At 37.2% G+C, this 27709-nt stretch overlaps 3 protein-coding genes across 5 annotated transcripts; 2 read left to right on the forward strand and 1 right to left on the reverse strand.

Moving 5' to 3' along the window:
* The first annotated feature begins 176 nt into the window (after positions 1 to 176).
* Positions 177 to 16212, forward strand: LOC126370930 (ubiquilin-4). Its single transcript, XM_050016063.1, has 11 exons — positions 177 to 369; positions 488 to 674; positions 1567 to 1664; positions 2471 to 2614; positions 6125 to 6263; positions 7785 to 7892; positions 9245 to 9510; positions 10182 to 10295; positions 10994 to 11173; positions 13124 to 13256; positions 13604 to 16212. The coding sequence occupies exons 1-11, from the start codon at positions 268 to 270 to the stop codon at positions 13678 to 13680; spliced, it is 1548 nt and encodes a 515-aa protein (XP_049872020.1). The 5' UTR covers positions 177 to 267; the 3' UTR covers positions 13681 to 16212.
* A 360-nt stretch (positions 16213 to 16572) lies between these two features.
* On the forward strand, positions 16573 to 18428 carry LOC126370928 (GPI mannosyltransferase 2). Of its 2 annotated transcripts, none has more exons than XM_050016061.1 (2): positions 16573 to 16691; positions 16777 to 18428. In XM_050016061.1, exon 2 carries the CDS (start codon positions 16784 to 16786, stop codon positions 18383 to 18385), a length of 1602 nt encoding a protein of 533 aa, XP_049872018.1. In that variant the 5' UTR covers positions 16573 to 16691; positions 16777 to 16783; the 3' UTR covers positions 18386 to 18428. The 2 variants fall into 2 exon arrangements, with proteins under 2 accessions (XP_049872018.1, XP_049872017.1); XM_050016060.1 differs by having other exon boundaries at positions 16579 to 16691; positions 16763 to 18428.
* Positions 18429 to 21541: 3113 nt separating this feature from the next.
* Positions 21542 to 26999, reverse strand: LOC126370932 (methyl-CpG-binding domain protein 3). Of its 2 annotated transcripts, XM_050016065.1 has the most exons (5): positions 26710 to 26999; positions 25730 to 25879; positions 24489 to 24654; positions 24040 to 24184; positions 21542 to 23870 (listed from the first exon to the last, which is right to left on the reverse strand). In XM_050016065.1, exons 1-5 carry the CDS (start codon positions 26829 to 26831, stop codon positions 23704 to 23706), a joined length of 750 nt encoding a protein of 249 aa, XP_049872022.1. In that variant the 5' UTR covers positions 26832 to 26999; the 3' UTR covers positions 21542 to 23703. The 2 variants fall into 2 exon arrangements, with proteins under 2 accessions (XP_049872022.1, XP_049872023.1); XM_050016066.1 differs by lacking the exon at positions 25730 to 25879.
* Between the last annotated feature and the right edge of the window lie 710 nt (positions 27000 to 27709).

Consider the following 27709-nt stretch of genomic DNA (forward strand, 5'->3'; position numbering starts at 1 on the left):
AAAACTCATAGACTATTATGTTGTTTTTGTAGCGATATAATGATCAAAATGTTATCTAAAGTATGCTAGAATGAGACAGAAACAAAATGTATTATTTGAGTGAAAGAGATAGAACATTCCAGTGTGAAAAGTGATGGCTCATGGAACTACTGGAACAGTAACAAATAGTAAAAAAATCTAGCCGTCAACGCAGTCGTCAAATTCCTATAGTGCTTGTACATATTTTTGCTTTTCCGCCAAAGTACAGAGTCATCTAGGTTTGCCAAAATGGCAGAGAGCCAAGAAGAACCCAAAAAAATTACGATTACAGTAAAAACTCCAAAAGAAAAACAACAAGTGGAGATCGAGGAGGATGCCGACATCAAGAAAGTGAGTAGGGCGCCGCCAGAACCTTACTCATGGCGTAATAACATAGATATTGCATACGCAATCAGTGACGACATTTGTTTAATCATTCGGCAAGATTAACGCGTGTTGATGGTTTCAGTTGAAGGAAGTGTTGTCGCCGAAGTTCAGCGCGGAGCCGGAGCAGCTATGCCTCATCTTCGCCGGGAAGATCATGAACGATGCCGACACTCTGAAGCAGCACAACATCAAGGACGGGCTGACAGTCCACCTGGTCATCAAGACCCCACCGCGACCGGAGCCCGAGGGCGGACCCCGTCGACCGCCAGGTACTCGTCAAAACACTTACTTTGCACATGACAACTACAGCAATTGTCATTTTTAATTAGTTTTATTGCACAGCAGTTCATTGACAAGTGATAGTGATAAATGATTGTTTAAATTGGTACTTTGTACAATAATATCAGTAATTTTGATTACTGAATCTAATAAGTAGTCTTTACCAAAAAAATTCTAAATGTAAACATCACATTCATGCAGTACAAGAGCTAACTGATGTAAGGTTGTCTTAGCCTGGTAATCAAGATTATTACTCACAAGAAATAAAAGAAGAAACTTGGCCTTTACTCAGTGATAGATAAAAACAATCTCATCAGTGATAAAATAAATTCAATAGAGGGTAGGCTTGCTTTTGCTTTTCTCAAACAGGTGAAAAGGTCAATCCTAACATGCCAACTCACTTGTTACCTCTCAGGTCTCTATAAGCAATGGTAATTGCTTACCATCAAGTGATCTGTCTGCTTGTTATTCCCCTATTTTATAAAAAAATATCAAGTGTCCTTGTTTTGGGAAGGTACTGGATGACACTGACTGAATTATATACACATCTAAATAACTTAGAGCACAATCACACATAGGCGTTTTTGTCGCATGACTGAAGCACTGCTCAGTGAATCACTTCAGATAACAGGGGCTGCAGAGGTATCAGCCACTGCTAACTCGGACTGCATATGTCGCGCTGCAGCTGCACTACTTAAACATCTATGGATACAAGTTGCTCTGCTGCTGCGTTACAGTGCCTATGCCTATATGGATAGTACATTTCCATTTCCACATCTTGTAAATCAGTTTATATTATAATATATATATATATTGTATAAAATGCCATAAACTGATTTACAAGATGAATATTTAGCTAAGAGTATGAAATATTACTTACAGCCGATGTAGGGGCCACACCATTTGGTCTAAACTCTCTGGGAGGTCTAGCTGGACTTGAGAGCTTGGGCCTTGGTCAGAGCACATTCATGGATTTACAGGTAGATATACATTTTCACAACTTCTCTTTAACAATCTACAGATATTCATTAAAAATCCCACATATTCAATAATTTTTTTTTATCTGTGATATATCAAGGACATTACAAATTTTGAAATCTCAGCTCAGTGTACACAACTGTAATACATCTTGGATGAATCTAAATATATTAATCTAAACAAATGATTGGGTTCATCACGTCACTAATTTATGAGCCACACTTGTCGGTGTAGCATTCTCCATGCTACTTTTTAGGGGAAAATAGGGCAGTGGTTTCCCTCTTGCCTTCCGCCCCACAGTACTCGATCTGACGCGAGTGTGAAATTATTTGATTATTATTTGGATACTATTATTATTACTATTTGAGAAGCCATTGTAGCCCAGTTGGTAAGAACACTTACCTCTCACTTTGAGGTCGCAGGTTCGAATCCAGCACAGGCGTAAACCAATGATTGTCGAATTTGTTTTCGAATTCATGTTTGGATCATAAATTATTATCACATGCTCAGCGGTGAAGGAAAACATTGTGAGAAAACCCACATTCCCGAGAAATGCATTTTCGGAGGTATATGACCTAACCTCTATTGGGCTGGTTTTCGCTTCGCGGGCTGGAAGGTCAGACAGGCAGTTGCTTCTGTAAAAAACTGGACCTGTCAAATCTTCAGGTTAGGTAAGCGGACCCTGTGAAAAACGGGATAATGCTAGAGAGATCATGATGATTATAATTACTATTTGGATAATAATTATTTGTTTGCACAGGTAACAAACAATTAAGGAAAGTCTTGACAATGTAATGTTACATTTTAGGCGCGAATGCAGCAAGAGTTGCTGTCAAACCCAGACATGTTGCGGCAAGTTCTGGACAACCCACTGGTGCAGCAGATGATGAATGACCCGGAGAACATGCGCACTCTCATCACGTCCAACCCACAGATGCAAGACCTCATGGCTGTGAGTATCAATCGGATGTATTTCTACTACTAAAAAACAGGATTACACATTTGTGATTATATTTCATTATAGATACCATTTTACAATAGAGAGAGAAGAATTAGATCTGCCAACGTACGCAAGCCAGTGATATCACAAACACACTTTAGGAACATTCTAGTTATAGAACTGAATTTGTATGAAACAACAAAACAAAGTTTGAATGAGGGACTTTCCATGCTTTACCAAAACAAATATAGTATGTAGATGGCGTTGTACAGATTTAACACGATCTTACATGATACATGCACATACATAAACTCACGCCTATTTCCCACCGGGGTAAGCAGAGACTATAGAATTCCATTTGCTTCGATCCTGACACACTTCTCTTGCAACAACAACATGAAAACAACATGATAATTATGATGATGATGTTTGCAACATGATAATTACCTATTTTCTTATTACTCAGGTACATAATAAAATCTTGGGCCCGAAATACAATGTAATGGCAGAAGCAATATAAAAATATTTATTGCTTAATTTTTGGATCACATTATGTGTAGAATTATGTTGCTACCTATATTAATGTTTCTCTTTATTTAGATCAGAATAATAATGGAAGATGTAATTGTGGTTGGGTGTAATAAAAAGACTCATCATTTATACCCAAAAACAAAGATAAAAGATGCATATGTCTGCTCTCCATGAAATTAGAAGGTTAAACAAAGGAAAATCGGTACAGCGCCATCTATATTGTTTTTGGGGAACACAGCCTGGAAAAACCCTCATTGTATTTATTTATTTATTTTGAGGAAGACTTACGGCCATATACATTTTCTAACATAATAACCAGACAATAACTAAAGGCTAATTACAAGTCTCCACCTAATAGTGGCTAAGTTATTTACCCTTTTACAATTATAAAAATCAAGAATTAAGTAAGTAGGTAGGTTAAAGCAGGTTAAGTAAGGTAGATACAAACATTTGACGTTCTCAAACTAGGGCTGATAAGTCACTTGTGTCTCAAAGAAAGTTTTCGCAATTTTTTGTCGCATCATGGATACTTTAGAACAAAACAAGTCTAGATCGTACTCAGGTGGTAAGCTGTTAAAACTGTCAATAGATCGTATCAAGTAGGTATTATGCCTATAGTTAGAATGAGGGTACAATGAGGGTACTATCTGTATTAATACAGAACCTATAATAATAGGGGGCCTTTATGAAGTAATAGTGTGAAGACACACATTCCATTATGAAATAAAGCTGATTACAATCAATCTGGAATCAATAAACTGGAATACATTAGAATTAATGAGGTCATTTGGCTTTCATATTACTTCAGGACACTATTCGATAAGATGTCACACTTGCATGTCAAATACAATGAATAATGTCTAATAAATTATTGTCAGTTGGCAAAGAAATTACGTTTAGTGGCTTTAGAATCGTCTTTCTACGAAGGAAGGGCGATATAGAAGGGCGATTAACAGAACTACCAAATGAGTATGAAGTATCTTAAGCTTTAAGGTTCTGTCTACTCCAGTTTGAATTAAGGACCTGAACGTCCGCATTGATGTGGATTTAGGCAGACAAAACTTTATTTTGACAGCCCTAAAAATAGTTCCGTCCTTTACATACGTCGAGTGTAAGACAGAGATAACGCTAGTTCGAGAACTGTCGAACTAAATTAAAATTATGTTGCTGTTTGCAGGAATCAGCACCATGATGTGACTTGTGTATAAATAAAGGTTTCTTATATTTAAACAACAATGTTTAGTATGTGACCTATCAGTGAAGTTGAGAATAGAAATTGAGTGTAAGGTCACTTCCGTTTAACAATGTATAGACGTGCTAAACGTGTGAAAATGTACAAATGCTGCAGTTTAAAGTCCATAGTAATTCTGGTTGACTGACGCTCGGTGTGGGAGAATGTACTAGGCAGCACTCGCGGCATGGCAGTCGTTATATACTTCGACCAATAGACACGATAGATATTGGTAGTGAATTTGTCTACTCTACTTGTGTAACTCAATATTTATGGAAAGTTTATTTTTTGAAAAATAATTGCTACATTTATTACCTTATCCTTACTAAAATGACGAATTTTCCACATCATGAACTTCAAAAGGATCATCCTTCAGTTTTTTGCGATACTGACCATGGGCATTCTTCTATCGTTACATATACGTTATTGAAATAGATGATTGTTTTGATTTGAATGTTTTATAATAAAACGTCGTGTGTATGCAGGGTGTTAGTGATATCGTTACGAATGCCGAGGGGGATGATTCAGATCATTATTCTGAGTTAATATCAAGTGGATTTTTTCATCGCAAAAGTATATAATTGAAAATAATTAAAAAACAAAACAAATTCTTGAATTTTGCGACGCAATTCCACTTGATATTAATTCAGAATCATGAGCTGAATCATCCTCCTCAGTATTCGGTACGATGACACTAACACCCTGTATGTGACGTGTTTTAAAAAGAAGCGGCCAGTTTGCGTGTAGCATGCACTCTTGCAAATTATGCCTTAACCTTAAACTGATGAAGTAACCAATTATTATTTTACAGATTTTTAATGTGCAGAAAATGTTCTGTATACATCTTAATTAACTACCACTTAGATAAAGCTTTATTACAATTTTGGTGTGGGTTGAAAATCTGTGTTGCCCTATGGGTAAATTTTCATTGAACCCTGGCCTTTTTTGGTGAGCTGCGGCACCCATATACCTTTATGTTTTCCAACTAAATATTAATGTGTGTATATTTTAATGTTGTAAATGTATGTGTGTCGTAGGTTTTACCTAAATAAACTTTATTATTATTATGTATATGTCTGGATTGATTCCATCTCGGCTCTTTATTATTATTAACTTTCACTTTGTATATAAATAGATACATTCATAATTTACATTCAGTTGACAAGACAACCAAAACTATTACTTTGGCATCCTAAAATATAAATATGAAAATTTTAATGACCCCATTACCTTAGAAAAACAAAAGACCCTAGTCTACGATAGAAGTAGTTGAAGACAACTTATAATATATGTCCAGATTTATAAACATACATACATAACATAAACAGTCTAGTCCCACTGCTGGTCACATGCCTCCCCTCAATCAACCGGAAGGAGTATGGAGCATACTCCACCACGCTGCTCCACTGCGGGTGGGAGGTGATTTTTACGGCTAATAGCAGGCACCAACGGCTTAACGCGCCCTCTGAACCACGGAATCATCTTACTTTTTTCGAACAATCAGGTGATTTAAGCCTGCAATGTCCTTACCAAACAAAGGACAGTCTCACAAAGTGATTAAGACAGTGTCTCCATCGGGAATCGAACCCGCACCTCCAGATCGTGAGTCTAACGCTCTAACAACTTTTTTTTCGTGTAGGTTATAAGATCGATATCCGACCTCACTCACCTTTGTGTTAGGGAAAATACATTCGAACAATATGTATAACGTAACTTTCTTCTAGTTTATAAGCCATTAAATTTGAACACTATGGTTGCAGAGGAACCCGGAGATCAGCCACATGCTGAACAACCCGGAGCTGCTGCGGCAGACGATGGAGCTGGCCCGCAACCCCGCCATGCTGCAGGAGCTCATGCGCTCGCACGACCGCGCGCTCTCCAACCTCGAGAGCATACCCGGTCGGTACACACAATGGGACATTTTGCCAATGGGTCATCACAATTCATAATCATCATAAACAGCCTATATACATATGTCTCACTGCTGGCATAGAATAAGGAATAATTACTACGTATAAAACGGCAACTCTCTACTCCCCACCAGCGTCTGAGCTAGGTTTACCTCAACCCCCCCCCCCCCCCCCCCCTCGAACTTAATTTAGACTTGAATCGTATGGTGTCGACGTCACTCACACAGATGCGCGTGTACTATAATGTCAATGTGTAGTGTCTGCGTAGAAAGAGGTGTTTATATGAAATATCCGGGGTGTGCTACTGGGCATAGGCCTCCCCTCAATCAACCGGAGCGGGTATGGAGCATACTCCACCACGCTGCTCCATTGCGGGTTGGAGGAGGTATTTTTACGGCTAAAAACTGGGACCAACTGCTTAACGTGCCCTCCAAAGCACGGAACCATCTTACTTTTTCAAACATTCAGGTGATTCAAGCCTGCATTATATATTAAACATAGAAGGGACATTACCCAATACCGAGACAACTTGATTTTTAATAAATCGCGTCGTGTCTTATTGTAAAAAACAAATAATACTATGGTACCTTGGTCGTATTTCAGACCATCTGGCGAAGGTCCCACGATATGTCAAGCTGTTTTCTTATTAAAAATAAATGCACTAGTTATCATCCTCTAGTAGTTTGTTGTTTTATCAAGTTATAACTAGTTTATAATTGTCTCTTTCCTCTGAAAGTTTTCCTGAAATATCTATATCATATATATAAATATCAATATCACATCATCACCAGCCCATTAACGTCCCCACTGCTGGGGCACGGACCTTCCCTATGGATGGATAAGGAGATCGGGCCTTAAACCACTACGCGGGCCCAGTGCAGATTGGTGGTTATTAACGACTGCTAATGCAACGGAAAAATATAAGACTTTAAAAAGGAATGTTATGTTGTTCTTCTTCTTCTAATCCTTTTATCTCCTGTTGGGATGTAAGCGTCGAGTAACAGATATAAAGAAGAATCACGCACTTTATGTACCCGACCGACACGACCCAAACCGTTTTCTGTTTATTTTTTTCTTTTTTCAAATTGTTCTTTCTTGTACTCTGTAGTTTCCAACTAGTCAAATCAGTTACTTTTTACTAAACGTCAAATGAAATGAAACAAATTACTATGGAATTTGTATGAAAAAGAAACCTGTGACGTCATAGAATAACGTGTCAAAATGTCGCACTTATTATTAAATTTTATTTTATTAAAATTCATAAATAAGTTAAATAGAAAAAAAGAAAACTTTTTTGTCACCTTTAGGTCTGTCTTTATTTAGTAATCAGAATTTCGTAATTTATCATTAACCAAGGAAACTACCCAATTGGCATAAAAGTTAGCTAATAAAGCTCTATATAACTTTTGCGTCTTTTTACTGCCAACGGAAAGGGTTAAACGCACATCACTGGTCATCATCGCAAGGCATGTGAACAATCCTGAACTGAGCGTACTTGTTATTGTTGTAGGTGGTTACAACGCGCTGCAGCGCATGTACAGAGACATCCAGGAGCCGATGTTGAATGTCGCCAGCAGTATGGCCGGGAACCCCTTCTCAGGACTCGTAGACAATTCAGGTACGTATCAATATATTTATTCATATGGGTTTTAGACGAAGATGTCGTAGTCTGTTGTTTATTGTCCTGGAGAACTATTTTTCGGGTTTAACTAAGGTTTATAAGATTAAGGTAAGGTAATCCCTACTGGGGTGGGCAGAGCCACAAGTAATCAAAGAAAACTTGCAGCCATTGTTGATACGATGTCGTAAGCTGGATATGATAAACCTTATGGTGATAAGGGATCACCATAAGGCTCAGCCTATCGCCCATAACATTAGTCCATCATGTTAGAGGACACAATCCCTCTGTCGGTTTTTACGACTTGCCCGGGAAGACAAGCAGCTGAACGTGTTCTATGTTTTTATTTGCTCCCAGAACAGCATAGAAGCAAGGTTTCTATAAATATGGGTAATCGATAATCTTATGATAAGTGTCTATTTAGTTTATGAGCGCCAATGTAGACCACTAGTTCAAATTCCTGGGGGGTTAAAATGGTCACATCGTAGCAATTCATCTAAGAATAAATAAAATGAATATTGATGAATATTGTTTATTCCTGTCGAGTACCGTCAAACTTTCTCGTCTTTCGGCAAGTCTACCCCTCCCGAATCCGAGTGATATGCAGCAGTACAGTAAAGTAATAGTCATTTTACTCAGCGAACATTGACACAGTTGGCTCGACCATTATGGATGGCGACGCTCATATGGAGTCACCACCTACCACGCATAGAGGAGTGATACTACGCATAGAATCCCCCAATCGCATGGCGCGTGTACGACATCAATGTGTGGTATAAAACGAGGGTTGTTGTATAAAGTCTTTGGGGTGTACGAAGTGATGACTCTTTAGCTTATGTTATGTTTCTACTCCAAGTCTCCTCAACTTTCTACTCCAAGTCTTTCACGGTGCAAGCTGTCCGTTTGTGGAATTCTCTGCCTGAAAGCATTAGGAGAGCTTCGTCATTGGAGTCCTTTAAAGGGCAAGTCAAGGCGCATTTCCTTACCTCTATGTCCTCTTCATCTTCATAATCTATCTACTCCTTTTCTTCCATAGTATATGTAGTAGTTTAAGTAGTGATACATATTTATTTATTATAACAATTATAATTATGTGTATTATTATTATGTAGTGTATGTAGTCGAAAGTGTATTTATTTTATATGTACAAGTATTCCCATGCTGCACTATCCCGCTATATTACATAATATTCAATATCTCCTATACTTAAAGGTTGCCTGGAAGAGATTGCTACTTAGCAATAAGGCCGCCTATTGTACTAATTCTATTTCTCTTTTGTTTTGTATTTTGTTTTTTCCTGTTTGTGCAATAAAGTATTTGTTATGTTATGTTAACTGAACATTCCCTCGCAGACGGAACAAACCCGCAGCAAGGCGCCGAGAACCGGCAGCCGCTGCCGAACCCGTGGCAGCGCGGCGGCGGCGGCGGCGGCGGGCCGGGCGCGGCGGCCGCGGCGCCCGGGCCCGGCCTCATCAACACGCCCGGCATGCAGTCGCTGCTGCAGCAGATGTCCGAGAACCCTCGCCTCGTGCACTCCATGCTATCGGCGCCCTACACCAACTCCATGCTGCAAGCGCTCGCCGCTGACCCCGATATGGCCTCGCAGCTTATCAATCAGGTATGTCAGGAGGTCTCTTTGATTTTATAGCACTCATGACTTATCCGTGCTTAGGGACAATTCACACAGAGGAAATACTCTAACTCGAACGGGAGTCGTACCCGCGCTAGTCACAATTTATTTACGTTCTCTATTTAAAATGACGTACAAATATGTAATATAATCATGTATCAGAATGAATGATGATTTGATGTTATTGATAAAAAATGTTCAACTCGTTTCGTAAGACGGAATTTCAGAGCATCACAAGTCAAATTTATCTTGTTGCAAATATCCGGTTCGAAGTGGTATGTTACGTAATTATTATGCATAAAATGTATCTTATTTGACTAGGCTATAATTGGCTTAAAGATTGCGCAACCAGGCCATTAAATTCCAAAAAAAAGATAAGGCTATCGTAGATGATGCATATCAGCTGGAAATCTTTCCCTGCTGGACATAGGCTTCCCCCAAGGCTCGCCACAATGACCGATACTCTTCTACCCGCATACAACGGTTTGCCGCGACCTTCAGAAGGTCATCGGTCCACCTTGTGGTGCGCCTGCCCACGCTGCGCTGACTGGAGTCCACGGTTGCTTCTAAAGAATCGTAGATGTTGGCATAAGGTAGACCCTATTACCGCAAACTCTATGTTATCGTTTCATGTATAAACCAAGCGTCATTGTTTCCAGAACCCGATGTTCGCGAACAACCCGCAGCTGCAAGACCAGATCCGCACCATGATGCCGCAGATGCTGGCCCAGCTGCAGAACCCCGAGATGCAACAGATGATGACCAACCCACAGGTACACATACATAGATCCGGTGCACAGAAACAAAGTTACAATTCCTAGCAGGATTTCCAAACGGTAAATGTCCGTAACGACGACGATAACTAATATAGGTTTCTGGTTTACAGAGAGAGTATGTAGCCATCAGACTTATTACTTCATCTACAATTAGTATTGCTATCAGACACTTATCTGGCGGACAGTTATTATTGCTATCAGTACCAGATACTTATCTAGCAGATAGCATAGTGATAACTATTGGATAATGTCAAAACATGCGTTTTCGGATTTTTGTATTCTGATTTCAGGTTTCTGGTTAGTAGACTTGTCTGTTTATAGCACTAACACTATGGCCATACTAGCTGTTAGAGATAAGTGTTTGATATCAAAATGTGTCTGATAGGTACATACTGTATCTGTAAACCAGAAACATAATATTATTTCATAACTTCATAACCTTACTTTAGCATCCGTCTCACGATGACAAAGAGAATTAGGACAACCTCTACTTTGCGATTTAAAATCCTATACCAATATGTCACGTGAAGATGACGAGTAGAATGAGGGTTTCTAGCTTATTTTAACGCTGGAAACTGAGTCCAACGCTCAACCACTGGACCACTGAGACGGTCCTGAGTCATAAAAAAGCATAGAAGCAGAACAGAATTCTTAAAAGATTTTACGTATGTATTAATGGGGGCGCACGTGTTCAGGCCCTGAACGCGCTGCTGCAGATCCAGCAGGGCATGGAGCAGCTGCGCACGGCGGCGCCGTCGCTGGTCAGCAACCTGGGGCTGGGCGCCGCCGCCGCGCCCGCCGCGCCGCCCGCCGCCGCGCCGCCGCCCGCCAACCCCGCCGCGCGACAGCAGCACAACTCCGAGCTCTTCACGCAGGTACACGCTCTACGGCTGCACGTGGCAACCCCGACATTACGGGATTTTACGTTGACAATCCCAGGATCCCGGGATCCATTTCCGGATTGAAAGTAGTATTCAAAAATACTGTAAATAATCAACAAAAACAGACTTTTTTTATATTATTTTTTAATACCTTTTTTTTTTTAATTTATGCAACATTAGTCGACTCTATAGATGAGATTTGCTGATATAAGATCTATTGTTAATCGGAAATAATAAATTTAAGCAAATATATAGCAAAATATTGCTACGAGAAAGTTCTCTTCCCAAGGTTTATAGTGTTAGCTACGTTGAGCATGTCTGTTGCTTCTAATCAGTCCACATAAACTGTATTATTTTTTGTAATTATAAAATACTACTTTACGTGTTTGTAAGGTCAATGCGCGACCTCACCAATACTCGTGTCAGGGTTATATAATATAAAGTACCTCTAGAACTTATATAGTCGTATAATGAAAACTACGTACGCGCTTGTTTGAAAAATGACATTATGTACGGTCCTTGATGTGGCCGTAATATCTTTAACTTGATTGATTTAAAATGATAAAATTATTGAATTATTCGGAAAGGAGTGGAAATGAGTACACGCGGCGCTTGTTATACGTGAACTGATTTATTGTAATATGTCAGCGTAAATTGATATAATGTACAAATTATAACGATGTGCGGTATAAACCGTACACATTATGTGATATTTGCTAACAAAACCACGCAATAGACAAGTTTTAATCCAGCTAAAAATTTATGGTTAATTTTTACCCGGAGTGAAATTAATTGAAAAAAGAAAGAGGTTTTATTGAAGAAAATAACATCAGTATGTGTTTTTTCAAAAAGGCGCGTAAGTGGTTTTGAGTGCCATCACATCGAGTTAAGTTCGTCTGGTGACCTTAACTTAGTGATAGCACTAACATTATAACATGACGTTGTATGTGCGGTGTCGCGCCGCAGTCGAGTGTGGCTGTCGACGGCGAACCATTTGCTAACGTTCCACTTGTGAGTGCTTGTGCTTCGTTTAGATCCATTTTTGACTTTGGAACATCCCTGGCGTAGCCTGTTGCCTTCATGCATACTATGTATGTTCCTTCGTAGATCTATATTCGGTAAATAGTAGTCAGTTTTTTGATCATTTAACGTATAATTACTAAATTAATTTTCGTATATGACCTAGTGTACAAACTAGAATTTACTGTAGGTACATGATTGATATTTGTTTCATAGAGCTCATTCGAAATAGTAAAATTATTTAAGGGTATTTAATTGGGCAAAGATAAATTATAAAATGCTAATCTAGAAATATAAACCTGTCTAAGATGATCAAAAATCAATTTCATTTTACTTTTCGACTTATTTTCGATATAACAAAGACTTTTGACCGCTTTTATTGCTGACGTCACAGGACAGTATTTCCATACAAACTCCAAAGCAAACTTTCGTTATGACGTTTCGTAAAAAGTATCTCATTGGACTTGGTTGTCAAGTATTCCACGTAAAGGGTTTTGGTCGTGGATGCTAACGATGAAATACCTCCACGAACCCATGGTGGATGGAACAGTGTGGTGGAGTATGCTACATACCCCTTTGATTGGTTGGGGGGACGCCAGTGCCCAGCAGTGCGATTTTCCGTAGGCTATTTATGTTTATGTATAACTCATAATCCAGACTAGTTTTAGTTACAAATATATATTTTTTGTTGTTTCTGTAGTCATTCAATGTCAATCACGCACTAGCATAGCGCACTTGATTACAAACAGGTGTTTATGATGGCTCAAAGGTCTCGCAACAATGAGTCTTCAAAACATTGTAAAAAAGAAAGTTGTTTATGTCGTTGTTTGCATCATTCATATCCTATACCTAAAGGTTGCCTGGAAGAGATTGCTACCTTAGCAATAAGGCCGCCTTGTTGTACTACCAATTTGTTTGTAACAGTTTATGCAACGGATGGTGGCGGCGATGGCAAACAACCAAACGAATACGCAACAGCCCCCCGAGCAGCGCTACTCGCAGCAGCTCGAGCAACTAGCCGCCATGGGGTTCCTCAACCGAGACGCCAACTTGCAGGGTGAGTCATACATTCACGGACACAGTACAAGGGTCATTGACCTTTGACTCATAATAGCTTCGCCTGTAAAAGTTCTGTCCCGAAACGTGTTAACATACATAAAGTCACGCCCGTATATGCAGAACAAGCTGGGCTATAAGTCATCAATAAGATAACTCGCAGTCACTCCTGGTGACGTTTACAGGCCGATAACGCCTAGTTTGTGTAACTGAAACGGCTGGTTAACACTGGTCCACCCCAGTTCAAAAGGGCACTTCATGTCAATCAAGCGCGACAAGTTTCCTGTCGCGCTGTAGAAGTTCTATCCTTGAAGGTGTTAATAAGTAGCTTACTGTTGTCGTTTGCAGCACTGATCGCGACGTTCGGCGACGTAAACGCGGCGGTGGAGAGGCTACTGGCGCTCGGCCAGCTGTCCATGAGCTAACACTCTCGCGCCGCACTCGTCCACATCCTCGGCATCCGGCTACCCTACACCCTGACTAGAGAACAATAGATTATCTTCATACCAACGCAGAGCAAGCTCTTGTGCTACGAAAGAAGAATGTGGCAAATTAGGAACCACATTTTTAGCTCCGATAATATTTCTTAATAATGTAGTCTTTTTAATATCTAAATGTTGCCAATAAGGGAAAATAGCGCCCTCATTTAACGTCTCCTTTTTTGGCCATTTGCTTAATACTCGGGACGACCCACCTACGTCGAAAGGTTTGGTCGTACGCCGCCATAGCTCTGCGATTGTATAAAGACAACCTTATATTCTTATAGTGCCTACACCTTTCTCGCGATCTCTAGTCTGATATTTGTCAATGTGAAATTTCTAGCAAGCGCGTTCCAATGACCTACTCAAACAAGTGATTGGTGGAAACAAAACGTCACGAGTGTCAAACTAGGAGGGTCGTATTTCGGAGATATTTTAAAAGTATAGTCTGATTATACTTTGTGGCCTAGTCTTTACTTACAATTTGTACCGATAAGTTTTAGTTTTATTTTCCTCTTTTCTAAGCACCTTTGCTTGTTTCCTATAATTTTAATGTTGTTTTTTTATTATTTAAGGATGTTTTTTAATATACTCTACATGAGTTTAACTAGCCTACTTCGTTTTCTTTTGCCTATACATATTATGTAGGGCTTATAAGTATAATCAGAGTTATATTTTTATAAAATAAACTTATTTGTAAAAAGCAATAAACAAACGATTGGAGGGCGCTAACAATTGTTTACACATTGAAATCGTTTCCAATTATTGACGAAACGAGCGGCTACGTTTGATGAAGTGCATGTACTATGCGGTATCAGTGTGTATCATTAGTGTCATTCAATCTCCAACCTGCAAGAAATTATAAAAATGTCGGCAACCTACTCCTTATGAAGCTTTCAGTTACATGCAGCAAATTATTTTTGTATGTTAGTAAATCTGTGGTAGTGGGAAATTGAGTTTTATGTCAATTTATACAAAATTTGTGTCGCTAGACTGCAAACTAAAGTAGTTTGAAGAAGTTTATTGTATGTATTATAAGTCTGTCAATAGGAGCGCAACGCCACGTGTTACTAATTGGTGCAAAGTTTATCGTTTGTGGGTTTTAGTGGAATTGCCGTCGATTTATGTAAACTCTATGAAGTGATTTTATTTATAATTTTAATAAAACCCGCAGGTGTAGGTCAGCCTAAGGTAGCCCCAAATAATCGTCGGATTTGTATTTACATCCCTAAATTCCTGACTGTGACTAACATTGAAAAACTCTAATTATATAAGTACTAGATGTTTTCTTATACATGAAGCATTATAAATTCATTCCTTCTTGTTTTAGATGTTACGCAAAATTTTTGTTTTTTGTGAATAAGAAAATATACACTGTCATTTTCATAAAAGCAAAGATCGTAAAAGTCATTTGATTTGTAGGTATTCTACTATTACTGTATAGAAATATATTTCTATTGTGGTTTAATTTAATTTGTTCACTCTAATGTTTTTATCATCGATGTGAACTAATTTTGGTGTTTGCGTAGAGCTACGCAAATAACTATAGTTTTATGTAAATAGTTTTGCTTTGCAACAAAAATGTGAAAAAATAACGCAATTCAGGCAATAAATTGTGTCTACTTTGTACTAGATGGATTGAATCGTCCATGTAACTTGTATAGGTTGTTTTGCAGTCTCTACGTAAATTATAAAGTTCGTCTCAAAGTTTCATAAAAACCATATTTGCAGCACTATGCCATATAAAATTTAGAATATTGTCGCTATATTCCTATATAAAGAAATGTTAATTATACTGAGGAAGGTGTGTTCTTTGAACATATACCTCGTCAATCGTTTCATATTTATTTACGTTTAATACTTATTTGTTGTTCTACAATGAAAACACCAATCGTTATGGTTTGTGTGTTTAAAAGTACCTTTCTCAGTAATATGTTTTTTTGCTAACTTATGTTGTGGTGGTAAAACTATTTGAACATAGCTTTCGTTTGTAGCCCCTATGTAGTGGTTTTATAGTGAATTCATTATTAAATTTAAGTATGAAAGGGTACCGTTTTGCTCAGTTTTGTAGGGGGGTGTATTGATTGAATTGCCCACAATTATATTTAAAAAGTAATAATTTATGAAACATTGAAAAATACACTATTGTATAGAAATGTATTGCACTTACCACGGGTGCACATAATAGCCAATCGATTTAATGAAGCTTCGTTTAGTTTGTTTGGAAAAATATCATCATAGCCAAATATGTGGTAGAGGTGACTAGATTTAATTAGTTTTGGTGCAAGTAATTCATCGGGATTAATTTCAGTACATTATTGGATAACACGCCTTTATTATAATTATAAATTTAATACATACGCGTGTTTTCTGTGATTTGTTCTAGACTGCTAGAATCGTCTGAAATCGTATGAATCTGGGTGTAACAATATTATTATGTGACAGAATGCAATTATTATAATAAACTTGAAAAAACAACTGTGGTTTCATTTCTTCCCTGACCTTTATAAATGAGTGCTCCTTACAAACTGTTTATATATAACAAAAAATGTCTGTCTTATTGTGTACAAATAAATAATAACATGGCGAAACTAAAGTGATAGTAGCATCCCCAAGGAATATACTACTTAGCTGAAAAGCGTGTAGCCCTAGACGGTCACGATATCATGAGCTTGGCAAAAGGCTCTCAAATGGGGAAAAGAAAAAGTAAATCAAAACGTACAGGACCTGCCGAAGGTCATGTGCAGTGTATGTTATCGTTCTTTCTAGCAATGCAGCGTGTATCCGAATTTAATGACATTCGATTTGACATTTCACTTTTTTTTAATCTGTGGCAATGCGGCGCGCCCGCGCAATGGCGATTGTTATCTTTTCATAGCGACAATAAAATAAATTTAAATTTTATTCTATTGAATAATGGTCGATTTATAAGGAAAACATATCTAGAAAATATTAAAGTGAGTTATATTTACTGGCATCATTTTTAATATCACATTTCTTGTCACTGTGCATATCGTAAGTAATGCAGATGTTTCATTGCAGATAAAAAATGTATTCGCCGAGGCAAAAGATACTGTGGTTCGCCTTTAGTACAAGAATTGCTGTGATAATTATTCAAGCAATATCAAATAACGTAATACCGGACCACGATGCTAATGTTTTTATCAGCCCTGAGGACCCCGCGTTGCGGCATTCGTTCGCGGACACAGTCGTGGATAAGTTACTCGGTGGTATGAAGAGATGGGACGCTCAATACTTCATACATATTGCACAATACGGATACACATACGAAAATTGCTTAGCTTTCTTTCCATTGTTCCCACTTATTGTAAGATATGTTGCATATGGAATAAGCAGCATGTTGGGATCATTTTTAAACTTCCACAGCGCACTATTGATATCTTTCACTCTCGTAAACCTTGTAATGTTTATAAAGTCTGCTGACATACTGCACAGACTGAGCCTTAGGATCTTGAGAAGTGAGTGCAAAGCATACAAGTCGGTCATATTGTACTGTGTCAATCCTGCTAGTATCTTCTTCTCAGCTCCATACTCTGAGACACTGTTTGCATGGATGTCATTTTATACAATGCTAAAATGCACCGACAATGAGACACTCAGATTTGCAAATATAGATATAATGAGTGGTGTCCCAGCTGGATTCTCAATGATTGCCAGATCTAATGGAATTGTTAACTTAGGTTTCATATTCTATGCAAGTTTTAAAAATGTTATAGAGAAAACTCTACCTGAAATTGTGTACAAATATAAAACTTTGAAGCGTAGAATAATTCTTCCATTCTTGTTGTTACCATTGTTCACATCTTTTGTGGCACTCATGTTGACTGTGATAATAGCTCTGATACCATTCCTGCTGGTTCAGGTGTACAATTATTTTAAATATTGTATTCATAGTGATCACAATCTTCCTGAATTCTTGTCAAATACGGAGTATGTCCTTCCAGGTACGGCGGAGAGCCCCTGGTGCAATAGTACACTTCCACTCTCATATTCCTATATTCAAAGTCATTACTGGGATGTGGGATTCTTAAAGTATTATAAATTTAAACAAATTCCCAATTTTATGTTAGCTTCACCAATTCTATTCCTAATTCTATACCATTGTATGTCTTATATAAAAAATAATCTGAGATTATGTTTTAGGCTTGGACTAAGAGGAAGCACATTTAACTATGGATATTCAAATAGGATGGCTTATAGGCCAAAGCAATATTCTAAAGGATTTGGGGCCAATGATCCTGCATTATTTGTGTATGTAGTACATGCAATGTTTTTGACTGTATTTTCTATACTTTTTGTACATATACAAGTGTCAACTAGACTCTTGGCTTCTGCTAGTCCTATATTATACTGGATATGTAGTAGCAGAATGAATGTGGGTCCTACTCCAACTTCAGACCAAAACACTATAAATGAGCATTTCCGGCGAATTGGAATTGGAAAGCGCATTCCCTCCCACCACTTGTCCATAGCTAATCTAGAAGGAGTAGACAACATGTATAGTAAATGGAAAACATTCCTTATATCCAGAAGGATGCCAGACTTCCAGTCACGCTTGATACAGTATTACTTTGTAGGATATTTTGTAATAGGTACAGTTTTCTTTTCTAATTTCTATCCATGGACATGAATAAAAGTTTAACTCTACAAATACATATCATATTTACGTATCATTCACATTTTTCATTATCAGTAATAATAAATTATATAGTTAACTTTATTTAGTTCACATATCACTTCTCCTCCTATATTATAGGGTACATAGTACAGAATAACACATTCCAATATTAAATGCCCAATATTTAGAAATTAATAGACAATCTAGGTATAGAAGTTTATACTTTATTTCTGTACCGTCGGTGAAAAGTAATACAAGTCCAAAATTCAAGTTTTGAGAAAATCGAGTTTAAAGTTAAAAATATTCTAGCTCGCGACTTATAAGGAATAATGGAACAGAAGTTAGATGTGTCGATAGGTGATGATGGAAGGTTTCTTTTCTAATATTTAGTTATATTTAGAACCTAAACAGAAATGGTAGAGGATCAAAATAAATTACATGTATCAGTTGACACCAACTTTTATATTGTGTAAATTGATACAAGTCTACTTATACCTTTTTACACACATAACTATAAAAATGTCATCGTTGATATATCATATTTCAATTATTAATTTTACAGTCTTATTTTACAAAAAACAAAATGTCTTGGAAGAAAGTTTATTTCATAATGTTGTAGAAAGGCAAAATTCTATTTATTTTCTTTAAAAAGTAAAGAAACGTAACTTATATCAATTGACACAAACGATAAACTGTAACGAATTTGTGTCAAGTGGTTTAACATGACTTATTTTTTCGGTTTTATTGTGTAAAATGATACATGTTTTTACGAATTTCTAATAATAAATACATATAAAGATGGTACACGTATATATAGTGTAAGGTGGCGATAATAAGATATTTTTGTTATGATTTTACTCTCAAAACTCATAAATAACCGGTCAAAACCACCACTGCTGCCCACTACAAACACATTTTGTCCACTACACTACGCCCCTAATCAAAACCACTTTTGGTTCATTTTTGCAGTCAAAATCTTACAAATTCAATTATGATAATATTCCCATCCCTAACAAATGAAGGTAAGAGGAATCATATTAAGACTGGTCATTAGGAATGTTTCGGGCTAGCCTGGCAGTATGGCCTGGAGATAAATGTGATGTACCTAAGTACTTTTAAACCAAAATCACACAAACCGGTAAGTGTTACTTCTTTCTTGCTGAAACTATTTAAAAGATCACAACTCATTCCACAATCAAAATCCCCTAAAGTAAAGTAAAATTCGATATTTCGAATTATCAAAATTCCCGGTCTAATGGTAGCCCGCAACATTGACAGAACGATAAACGGAGTCGAATCAATGTTGACGATGAGAATAGGTAGTGAAAATGAAGATCATTGGTTCACCTCCAAACCTATAGGTTACACAGGGCTATCCTCAGACCATGACCATGACCACCATGGACCATGGTTTGTTATGGTTAAGCTAAATGAGCTCGTTTCCGCAAAACTCTACACGTAAGCACACGTGGGGGACTTTCCGCGTATCCTCGCGTATGGACCACTATTGTGAAGTGGGCAAACTTCCCACTATATCATCATCATCCTCCTGCCCTTATCTCACTCTAGGTGGGGTCGGCACAACATGTATGGGCAAATGTCCCATCTTCTTCTTCTTCTATCGTGTGGATTGTGAGGTGAATTACCAACCCCATCAACCCTGGTGTCAGGGTTATAACTGAGCCGCCATAGGCCCCTGACTTGACTCAATGAATACTCGAATGTCCCATATGTAATGTTATTTTAATGGGCTCAGTTTTCCGCATAAACATAAGTGGTCCATTATGTGTGCTTTTATTGACTATGTAAGCCAACTAACTCCTTTCAGAAGCTCAAATACCTCCTGGGATCTTTACAAACTTTGTGACCTGGTTTAATTAAGGGGTTGTGCCCGTGGTGTTGCCAATTATTTATTCTAATCTAATCTATCCTACAAGATCCCACTGCTGGGCAAAGGCCTCCCCTTCCTCTTTCCATTTTTCACAGTCCTGTGCGTAATTCTCTCTTATGTAATCAAAATACAGAAAACAAATATTACTGGTGGTGCTCAAGAGTTCAGAGCAGTTATTCCCTTTATAAAAATGAGAAAGCTCGACAAATTTACACCATTCAACGTGTTTGAGAAACTGGTAATCTTCTCTTGAGAAGATGTGGCAGATCCCGATGCTTCCGATGCCGAGCTGTCATCTACGGCTGTGTAGGTTCAAAAATACCACTACCGGCGCTTGCATAAAAGATCTAACCAGCGTGTATTGAATGGCTTGCATATTAATTGGAGCTCGATAATATTTGGAGCCATTATTTTCACGTCTACAACCTCCTTAGCAATGAAGGCAGCGTTCAATCTGCCACCGCTTAACCTGCATGTAATCAAGAAAACTATGTAAAACAGCTATGCTTCGAGCTAAGGGAAGGAGACTAACGACAGTTATGACAAATCTCAAATACCTCTTGACTAACCCTGCCATGGTGATAACGACGCCATGATCAGGACCCACAACTTATTGAGGTACTGTAATTAAGTACTACAAGGTGGTTATAGCAGAAAGAGAAAAAACACGGTTTGGTCTGAAGTACTAACTTAACCTATACCCATTCGCAATGCGGATCAGATATGGTTTGCTGTGGCTCTAGACAAAATGTCTTCCCATAGACAGGTTTATGCGGAGGTCACCCTAGGATACACACTGGTGGCGCATGGCATCGAACTTGTATGTATCATTATACACGACACGTTATTGATATCTAAGATCGTAATTTCTGAAATATTTTGATATATATTAATTTATATTACTTTTCACGAAAAAATAAATTTGGTGTTTGATGTTACAACTAAAATTATATCATTAAACACGAACTGTGAGAATTCAAGGATTGCGTGTATTTTAATATATGTTGAGTTGCATTTACTTACACCAAAATATTTAGTGAAAATCTTCATTTCACTTTAATGCAAGTTAAGATGAATTATGTTACACGTGTTATAACAGCATGAATCCTTCACAAACAGTACTTATATCACTAAACACAAAAATTATCTCCGTATTTATAATAGCTACAGTTACGAGAATTAGACAGAAAGAAAGAGAATTTTTTGAACATGAAGTGTGTGCTAATAACTCAAAAGTGATACAACTCGAGTTGTATTACTTTTCACCGACGGTACAGATTTATATTGTTATTGTAATTGATAGATATATGGAGATATTTCATCTTTTCTGCTTGAAATCATAATAAGCATGGGGCCTTTCAAGAATAGTCCATTTTTAACATTATTCTAGAAGATTTGATTCATATTGCTTTTATTATTGATAATTTGATTGTTCATATGAATTTGAAATTTTCTCTAAATAGGTATAGTATTTAGCAACTATTCTAGTCATTGATTTGTGTTCATTATTGTCATTTCCAGTGAATATAGTGTGCATTTTCGATTATAATAAATAATAGTTAATTTGTCAACTTTGACCATTAATATTACATTTACTTCCAATCACATGATTATTGGAAATGACTGTATACTACCAGTTTTTAAGTCAAAGCATAGAATAAGGAATAATATGGTCAAAGTAAGATTCTCGTTTTTATATTAAAAATAACTACTATTATTAAGGTTTAGGTTCTCGATAAGTTAATAAAATCGAGGCTAAATAGGGAATTGGAAAACTTCTACTTTGTTAGCTTATCGGTTATTTATTGCAACCGTCCATTTTGTAATAGAGAACTACAGAAAAATAATTCTTTGTGTACAGGAAAAGCAATCAGATAAGAAAAAATGCATAGCAATAGAGCAGAACCCTAAATAAATATGGCACAATTCAGTTTTAACAGGCCTTAAAAATCAATACAAAAAATTTTCAACTACCTTCTTTGAAGTAAGTGATAAAAATCATAGATAGACTCAGACAAGATCAATAGGTCATTTCATATTTCTGCTTTGCTTTATGGTATATGCTATTGTTGCATTAAATATTAAGTACTGTCTTTTTTTATGCAGTCTTTAAAAATCTTAGTATAAGCCAAACATTTATAAGGTTGTGAGACTGTTATTTCTATATAAGTAGTGTACATTGCACAAACCGCGTTACTTTTAAATTTATTGAACAATAAATAACGTCAAATTACGTAAAATCTTTTATTTCTTATCATATCAGTAATAAAATTACATGCAATAGAAACTTATCAGATAGATCGTTCATTATTTGAATGTAACAGAACGGTATCTTTATCTTATAAAAAGACCTTACAGTTAAAAATGCATTATATAAAAATTCATCCTAAATTATATTATACATGTAATAAGATTTTACATTGAGATTTAATTTCGATGGCTAAGGTCAGTTTTAGTGCCATGCGGGTTTGTTCAAGCATGCGGAATAGGCCCGCACGCGTTGCACCCGCAATTACCATTTCATATGTGTTCTAAAGCCTGACATACGCACGCGGGACGCGTAAGCGATACATACTTCTGCCATTGGCGCTGATTCTAGAAGACACTCTAATTTTCCTATCCGCCGCAAAGGAAAACGACGGCTAATCGACAGGCTAAAAATTTATAGAACACATGTAAAGAAGCAGAAATCTTTAGAATCGGCACCTTTTGTAACATTATTATTTTTAAATTGATATAAAACCGCTATAGAATACGACCATATGCCACCTGCAGAAAATTGAAGCACAAACTTGCGTGTGACCCGCAGCGTGACATTTTATGCTTGGTGGATCTCGCGTGCGGAAGCATCCGCATGACCCTAAAAGTGCCCTAAGGTAACCAATAAAGCTTATCCTAACTTAAATTACTTTTATTTAAATATTATTTGATTATTTAGTGTTCAAAATTTTATTTGTCTCAAAATCTTATGAGGCAAAGGAAACTGACAATATAGTTCCAACTGCTTACTGCTTTGTATTTCAATAGAATATAAAATTAGAAACGGAAATACTTCTTGTAGGTTGCGCGTCAGTCACGTTGAGTATCGAAACGCGGGTTCAAATATAAATAAAACTAACTTCTTAACTCAAGACGCGCACTTTGCTTACGCGTCCCTGAGACTGCTAGATGCACGTAAAATTTCTGCCATCTAATCGGTAGTAGTGTCAGCCGCTTCCACGGCGAGAGATAGAGGCATCGGCATGATTTCTTCGATATCCGTCGGCGAGGCGGTAGTGGAGTCAGGGGCCGGAAGTGGTTGCGAGGGAGGAAGCGGGGGCGGCGGCGGGCTAAGGGACGCGGGGGCGGCGGAGACAGCGGGTGATGTAGGGGCAGTATCGGGGGCAGCTGGCGATGCAGGGGCGGCGGCAGGAGACACGGGCCCGCCGCCGGCGCTGCCCTAGGCGGCCACCAGCGCCTCCTGTAAACGAAGACGTGCGCGCTTCACGCGCTCCTCCTGCCGCCGCACGTCCTCTTTAGTGATGGTCACCGCCGCTATCAGCGGCTGTTCCGGGTTCAGAAAAACCCCCGGATTTTCCAGTATGGCCTGCTTTGACCCCGTTTGACCTGGAATAATATGATTATTATTTTAACAGGTCATTTTGTTTGATTTCAGCAAAGTAAAACCATTCGTAAAACCCAAATGATATACCTAAGTATAAATTTGGTAAATTTCAAGCACTACTAACGTTAAATAAGATATTACATTATGACTTAAGAATGCAATATTCCATACCAGTGATAGGCTGTGAAGACACGTGTAAAGCCGTTGCGAGCGACTGTATTGTGGTGGCATCGGAGATGTACGGACCCAGTGGTTTTATGTACTTTGGTAGTGAAGTCGTTCCTATCACGCCATTCGCGTCACATGCGGTCAGCCCCTGAAATATCGAAAATCATTTTTAATAAACTTGCCGTGGTAGCCCAGTTGGTAGAACGCTTGCTTCTCACTTTAAGGTCGCAGGTTTGACTCGAATCCAGCACAGGCCTAAACCAATGAGCGTCGAATTTGTTTTCGAATTCATGTTTGGATCATAAAAATAGGCCGTGTGTGCCCTCCCTAGTTATATTCTTTGGTAACACTAATAACATTTGATAGTCTAAGGTTGTAGAATATGTCTTGTACACTGATTACTGAAACATGTGTTTATAAGTGGAAAGTGCAAAAAAAAACTAGCTATTTACCTCAAGTCTCTTTTCCCAAAACAGTTGTTTAGGCTTCTCTTGCGTGCCGTGTTTCAGATCAGTTTTAACTTTACTCTCCTGAGTCTTGTACACTGTGACAGGCTGTTTGAATATCGACGCCGTCTGACGGATCGGAGGCACCAACGACGCGTCTGAGCGGACACCCCTGTTGCAACACAACATATTATAAGAATACGCACAACAAATGCTAATAGAATAAATAAATCTACAATTTTAAGGCTTTACAGAAAGAATAACAAAAGATATTCAAGTAATTATTAAATTAATAACAGAATAGTCTCTATAAACTTGCCATGTTTTTAAACAGGATTAAGGATGGAATTATATTTATTAACATGTATGGAGGGACTATAACATAAAGAAAATATGAAAATCATGCTGTAGAAATAAAGAATCATGCTTTTTTGCCCTTAAGCTACATAATACCGACAAAAATATACATATGAATACTTTACAGAATAGGTTAAAACATTTATATTGCCAGCGAGTTGATCTCTTCGTTATCAGTCAAATGATGTATTCAAAAGAAGTCAATTCGCCTTTAGTTTTCTTGACTAAGACATAAACCAAGACAATACAATTTTTTTAATAACATTCATTAATATTACATCACTCATAAAATATAAACAAAACAAACCTACATTTGAACAACATTTTTTATAATCATTACGAAAAATCTACAGCACAAAACTAATCTACAGACACTGAATTAGCAAGCTGCTGTGATGGTGTTACCTACACACATTTTGTGATGGGATTTAACATGAAGGAAGCACTATAAGCTTGCACAGAGTTAATGGGTGAAGAATCTAGCTCTAAGGACATAAAGCTGTGCAAATTTTGATGGATTGGCCGAAAACTTTATGCTGCTGCAGTACATTGAATATGTTGGACATAATCACTGCTGACACATGTCTGATGCTGCAATGAAACAAGGCTGATGGTCAGTAGTAAGACAAGCAAACAGAAGTCTTGGTCGCCAATCAAGTATGGTGTAACACACAGTCTAAATGCATTTATACTGCCTCTTTTTTTGTGAACTAATCAGTTAATATTAAAACTCAAAAAAGACCATGTTTCCTTATCTTTTCCACCTTATTTCTATGCATTAAGGATCTGAGCACATGTACAACGAAGCTTCTATACAACAGCATACAGTAACACAAAGCAGGACTGCAGTAACACAACACAGTGAGAGAGATATGACTCTGATGTAGAACCTGTAGTCAAACTGCGCACGAGCCTTCTTCACCTTACACAGGAGCATAGTGTTTATCTGACCCTGCTGAAAGTCGAAACACGAGAGGTCCGTACTATCGCCCAGATAACGAACTAGCTCGGCTTTACTCCGAAACTTTTTACCTGTTGGGCTGCAGAAAATTCAATGTAACCACAAAGCTGGTTATGTTAGTTTGATGTTAATCCTTCATTTAGCAATGGATGGCTTAACATAACAAGTTAAATGTCTTGATGGTACATACTGTTCAAATATTATAAGTGGTATTGATGGTGGTGTAAACAGAAAGTTAAGTTTACAACATTTTTATTTGAACAGTACAATAAAAACATTTAAGTAATTCGAAAATTAAGTTATATGTATGAATACTCAAACTTCAAATTTAGTTTTGAAAACTATTAGGTATACACAGTTGTTTGGCACATTTGGTTAAAGGTTTAAAATGTTTAGATTGATGTAATGCTTAGATGATATTAAAATGTTACATCTTATCTCTATGCTAATATATAGGTAGGTACTATATTGTTTTGGTTGGTGAACTCAACTTGTCTGTATAAGAAAAATATAATTTGCTACATTCCCCAAAAAACTGGAGACATATATGCATCTTTTATCTTTGTTTTTGAAAGAAGAAAAAATGTAGGTAGCAACTTAATTTTTAAAAATTAAGTTGCTACCTTCATTTTATAATATATGTATCTTATACGGATCCAAATATGAGACAATAGATAATTATCATGTTAAATCTGAACAGCACCATCTATATTGTTATTGGGAAATGTAGCCTGGAAAGTCCCTCATTGCATATATATTAAATAGATTCAGAAAGTATAAGACAGGCTATTGTATTTTATTGAAACAAATCGCAAACCTTTGATAATCAGATAAACATTAACATCATGGAAGTTTCCAACTAGCTTGTCTATATACATTTTAATACATATAACTTGTACAATACTCTACCTGTAATAATAAACATCAACTTTTCCAGCAGACAGACCAGATTTCCTCAAGACTTCTTCTCTTTGCCAGCCCTTAGGTAAAGCAGGACAGTCTGTCCGCTTTTTTTCTATAGAAATATTCATTTCGGGTGGATCGGTGCTCCTACTTAAATCAATGGTGACAAATGGTAATTAAATTAAATTGACGTAAATGTTGAGAAAACACTGAAAATCAATTAAGAATATGTAATACAATACAATACTCGCATCACTCAATATTATTGTATGTAATGTACTCACAGATTAAACAAAATACCAAGATACTAACGACACTACGTATCAGACTACCGACTTCCATAGACATTTTTGTAGGGATAGTCGGGGTAAAGTTGAATTTGACAGTTAATACATTTTGGTTAAATTATGAGCCTTTGAACAAAGGCATATCATTATTAATTCAATTATTAATTCTGAGTATTTGATCCGGTTTGTCCGCTTTATAAAGGGAGATAACATTTTGTTCCTTTTTGTTCGTAATGATTTTTTTATTCACATATGAAATTTGCTACAATACGACTGGGGCAACATTGTAAATAAACTTTTAAATGACCCGCGACGGGTTGATAGTTGAGTTCGGCGACTATCATCAGTGCCATGAGAAAAGGCATTTATAAAATACAAAAATATAAAAAAATATATTTCTTTAATAATCTATATCAAAACGCTTTAAAGCCAAGAAAGGTTATCTTTCTCTATAAAGCGGACTCACCAGGTCAAAGTGGTGGAATTAACTTATTGCCTTTGTTCAAAGGCTCAAAGTTTCACCAAAAACTATTTTTCTTCTTTTATCCCCGTAGGGCACTAATGACAGATTTCCACTCCTCGCGAACAAAACTATCAAATGTCACATTTAATTTCACCCCATCTATCCTTGATCTATCCCTAAAAAAATATCTATGGAAGTCGATCTTCTGATAGTTGTGATACAAAGTTCTGATACGTAGTTAGCAAAGACCTTGTAT

The sequence above is a fragment of the Pectinophora gossypiella genome, chromosome 11, assembly GCF_024362695.1.
Source record: "Pectinophora gossypiella chromosome 11, ilPecGoss1.1, whole genome shotgun sequence".
NCBI classification, from domain to species: Eukaryota; Metazoa; Arthropoda; class Insecta; order Lepidoptera; family Gelechiidae; genus Pectinophora; species Pectinophora gossypiella.

Coding starts and splice junctions, on each gene's coding strand:
- LOC126370928 (XM_050016061.1), top strand. CDS start 16,784: ATGTATTCGCCGAGGCAAAAGATACTGTGGTTCGCCTTTAGTACAAGA.
- LOC126370932 (XM_050016065.1), bottom strand. CDS start 26,831: ATGAATATTTCTATAGAAAAAAAGCGGACAGACTGTCCTGCTTTACCT. Junction 25,880..26,709: donor GTTGATGTTTATTATTACAG/GTAGAGTATTGT, acceptor AATTTTCTGCAG/CCCAACAGGTAAAAAGTTTC. Junction 23,871..24,039: donor GTCTTCACAGCCTATCACTG/GTATGGAATATT, acceptor ATATTATTCCAG/GTCAAACGGGGTCAAAGCAG.
- LOC126370930 (XM_050016063.1), top strand. CDS start 268: ATGGCAGAGAGCCAAGAAGAACCCAAAAAAATTACGATTACAGTAAAA. Junction 1,665..2,470: donor GCACATTCATGGATTTACAG/GTAGATATACAT, acceptor GTTACATTTTAG/GCGCGAATGCAGCAAGAGTT. Junction 10,296..10,993: donor AGATGATGACCAACCCACAG/GTACACATACAT, acceptor GCACGTGTTCAG/GCCCTGAACGCGCTGCTGCA.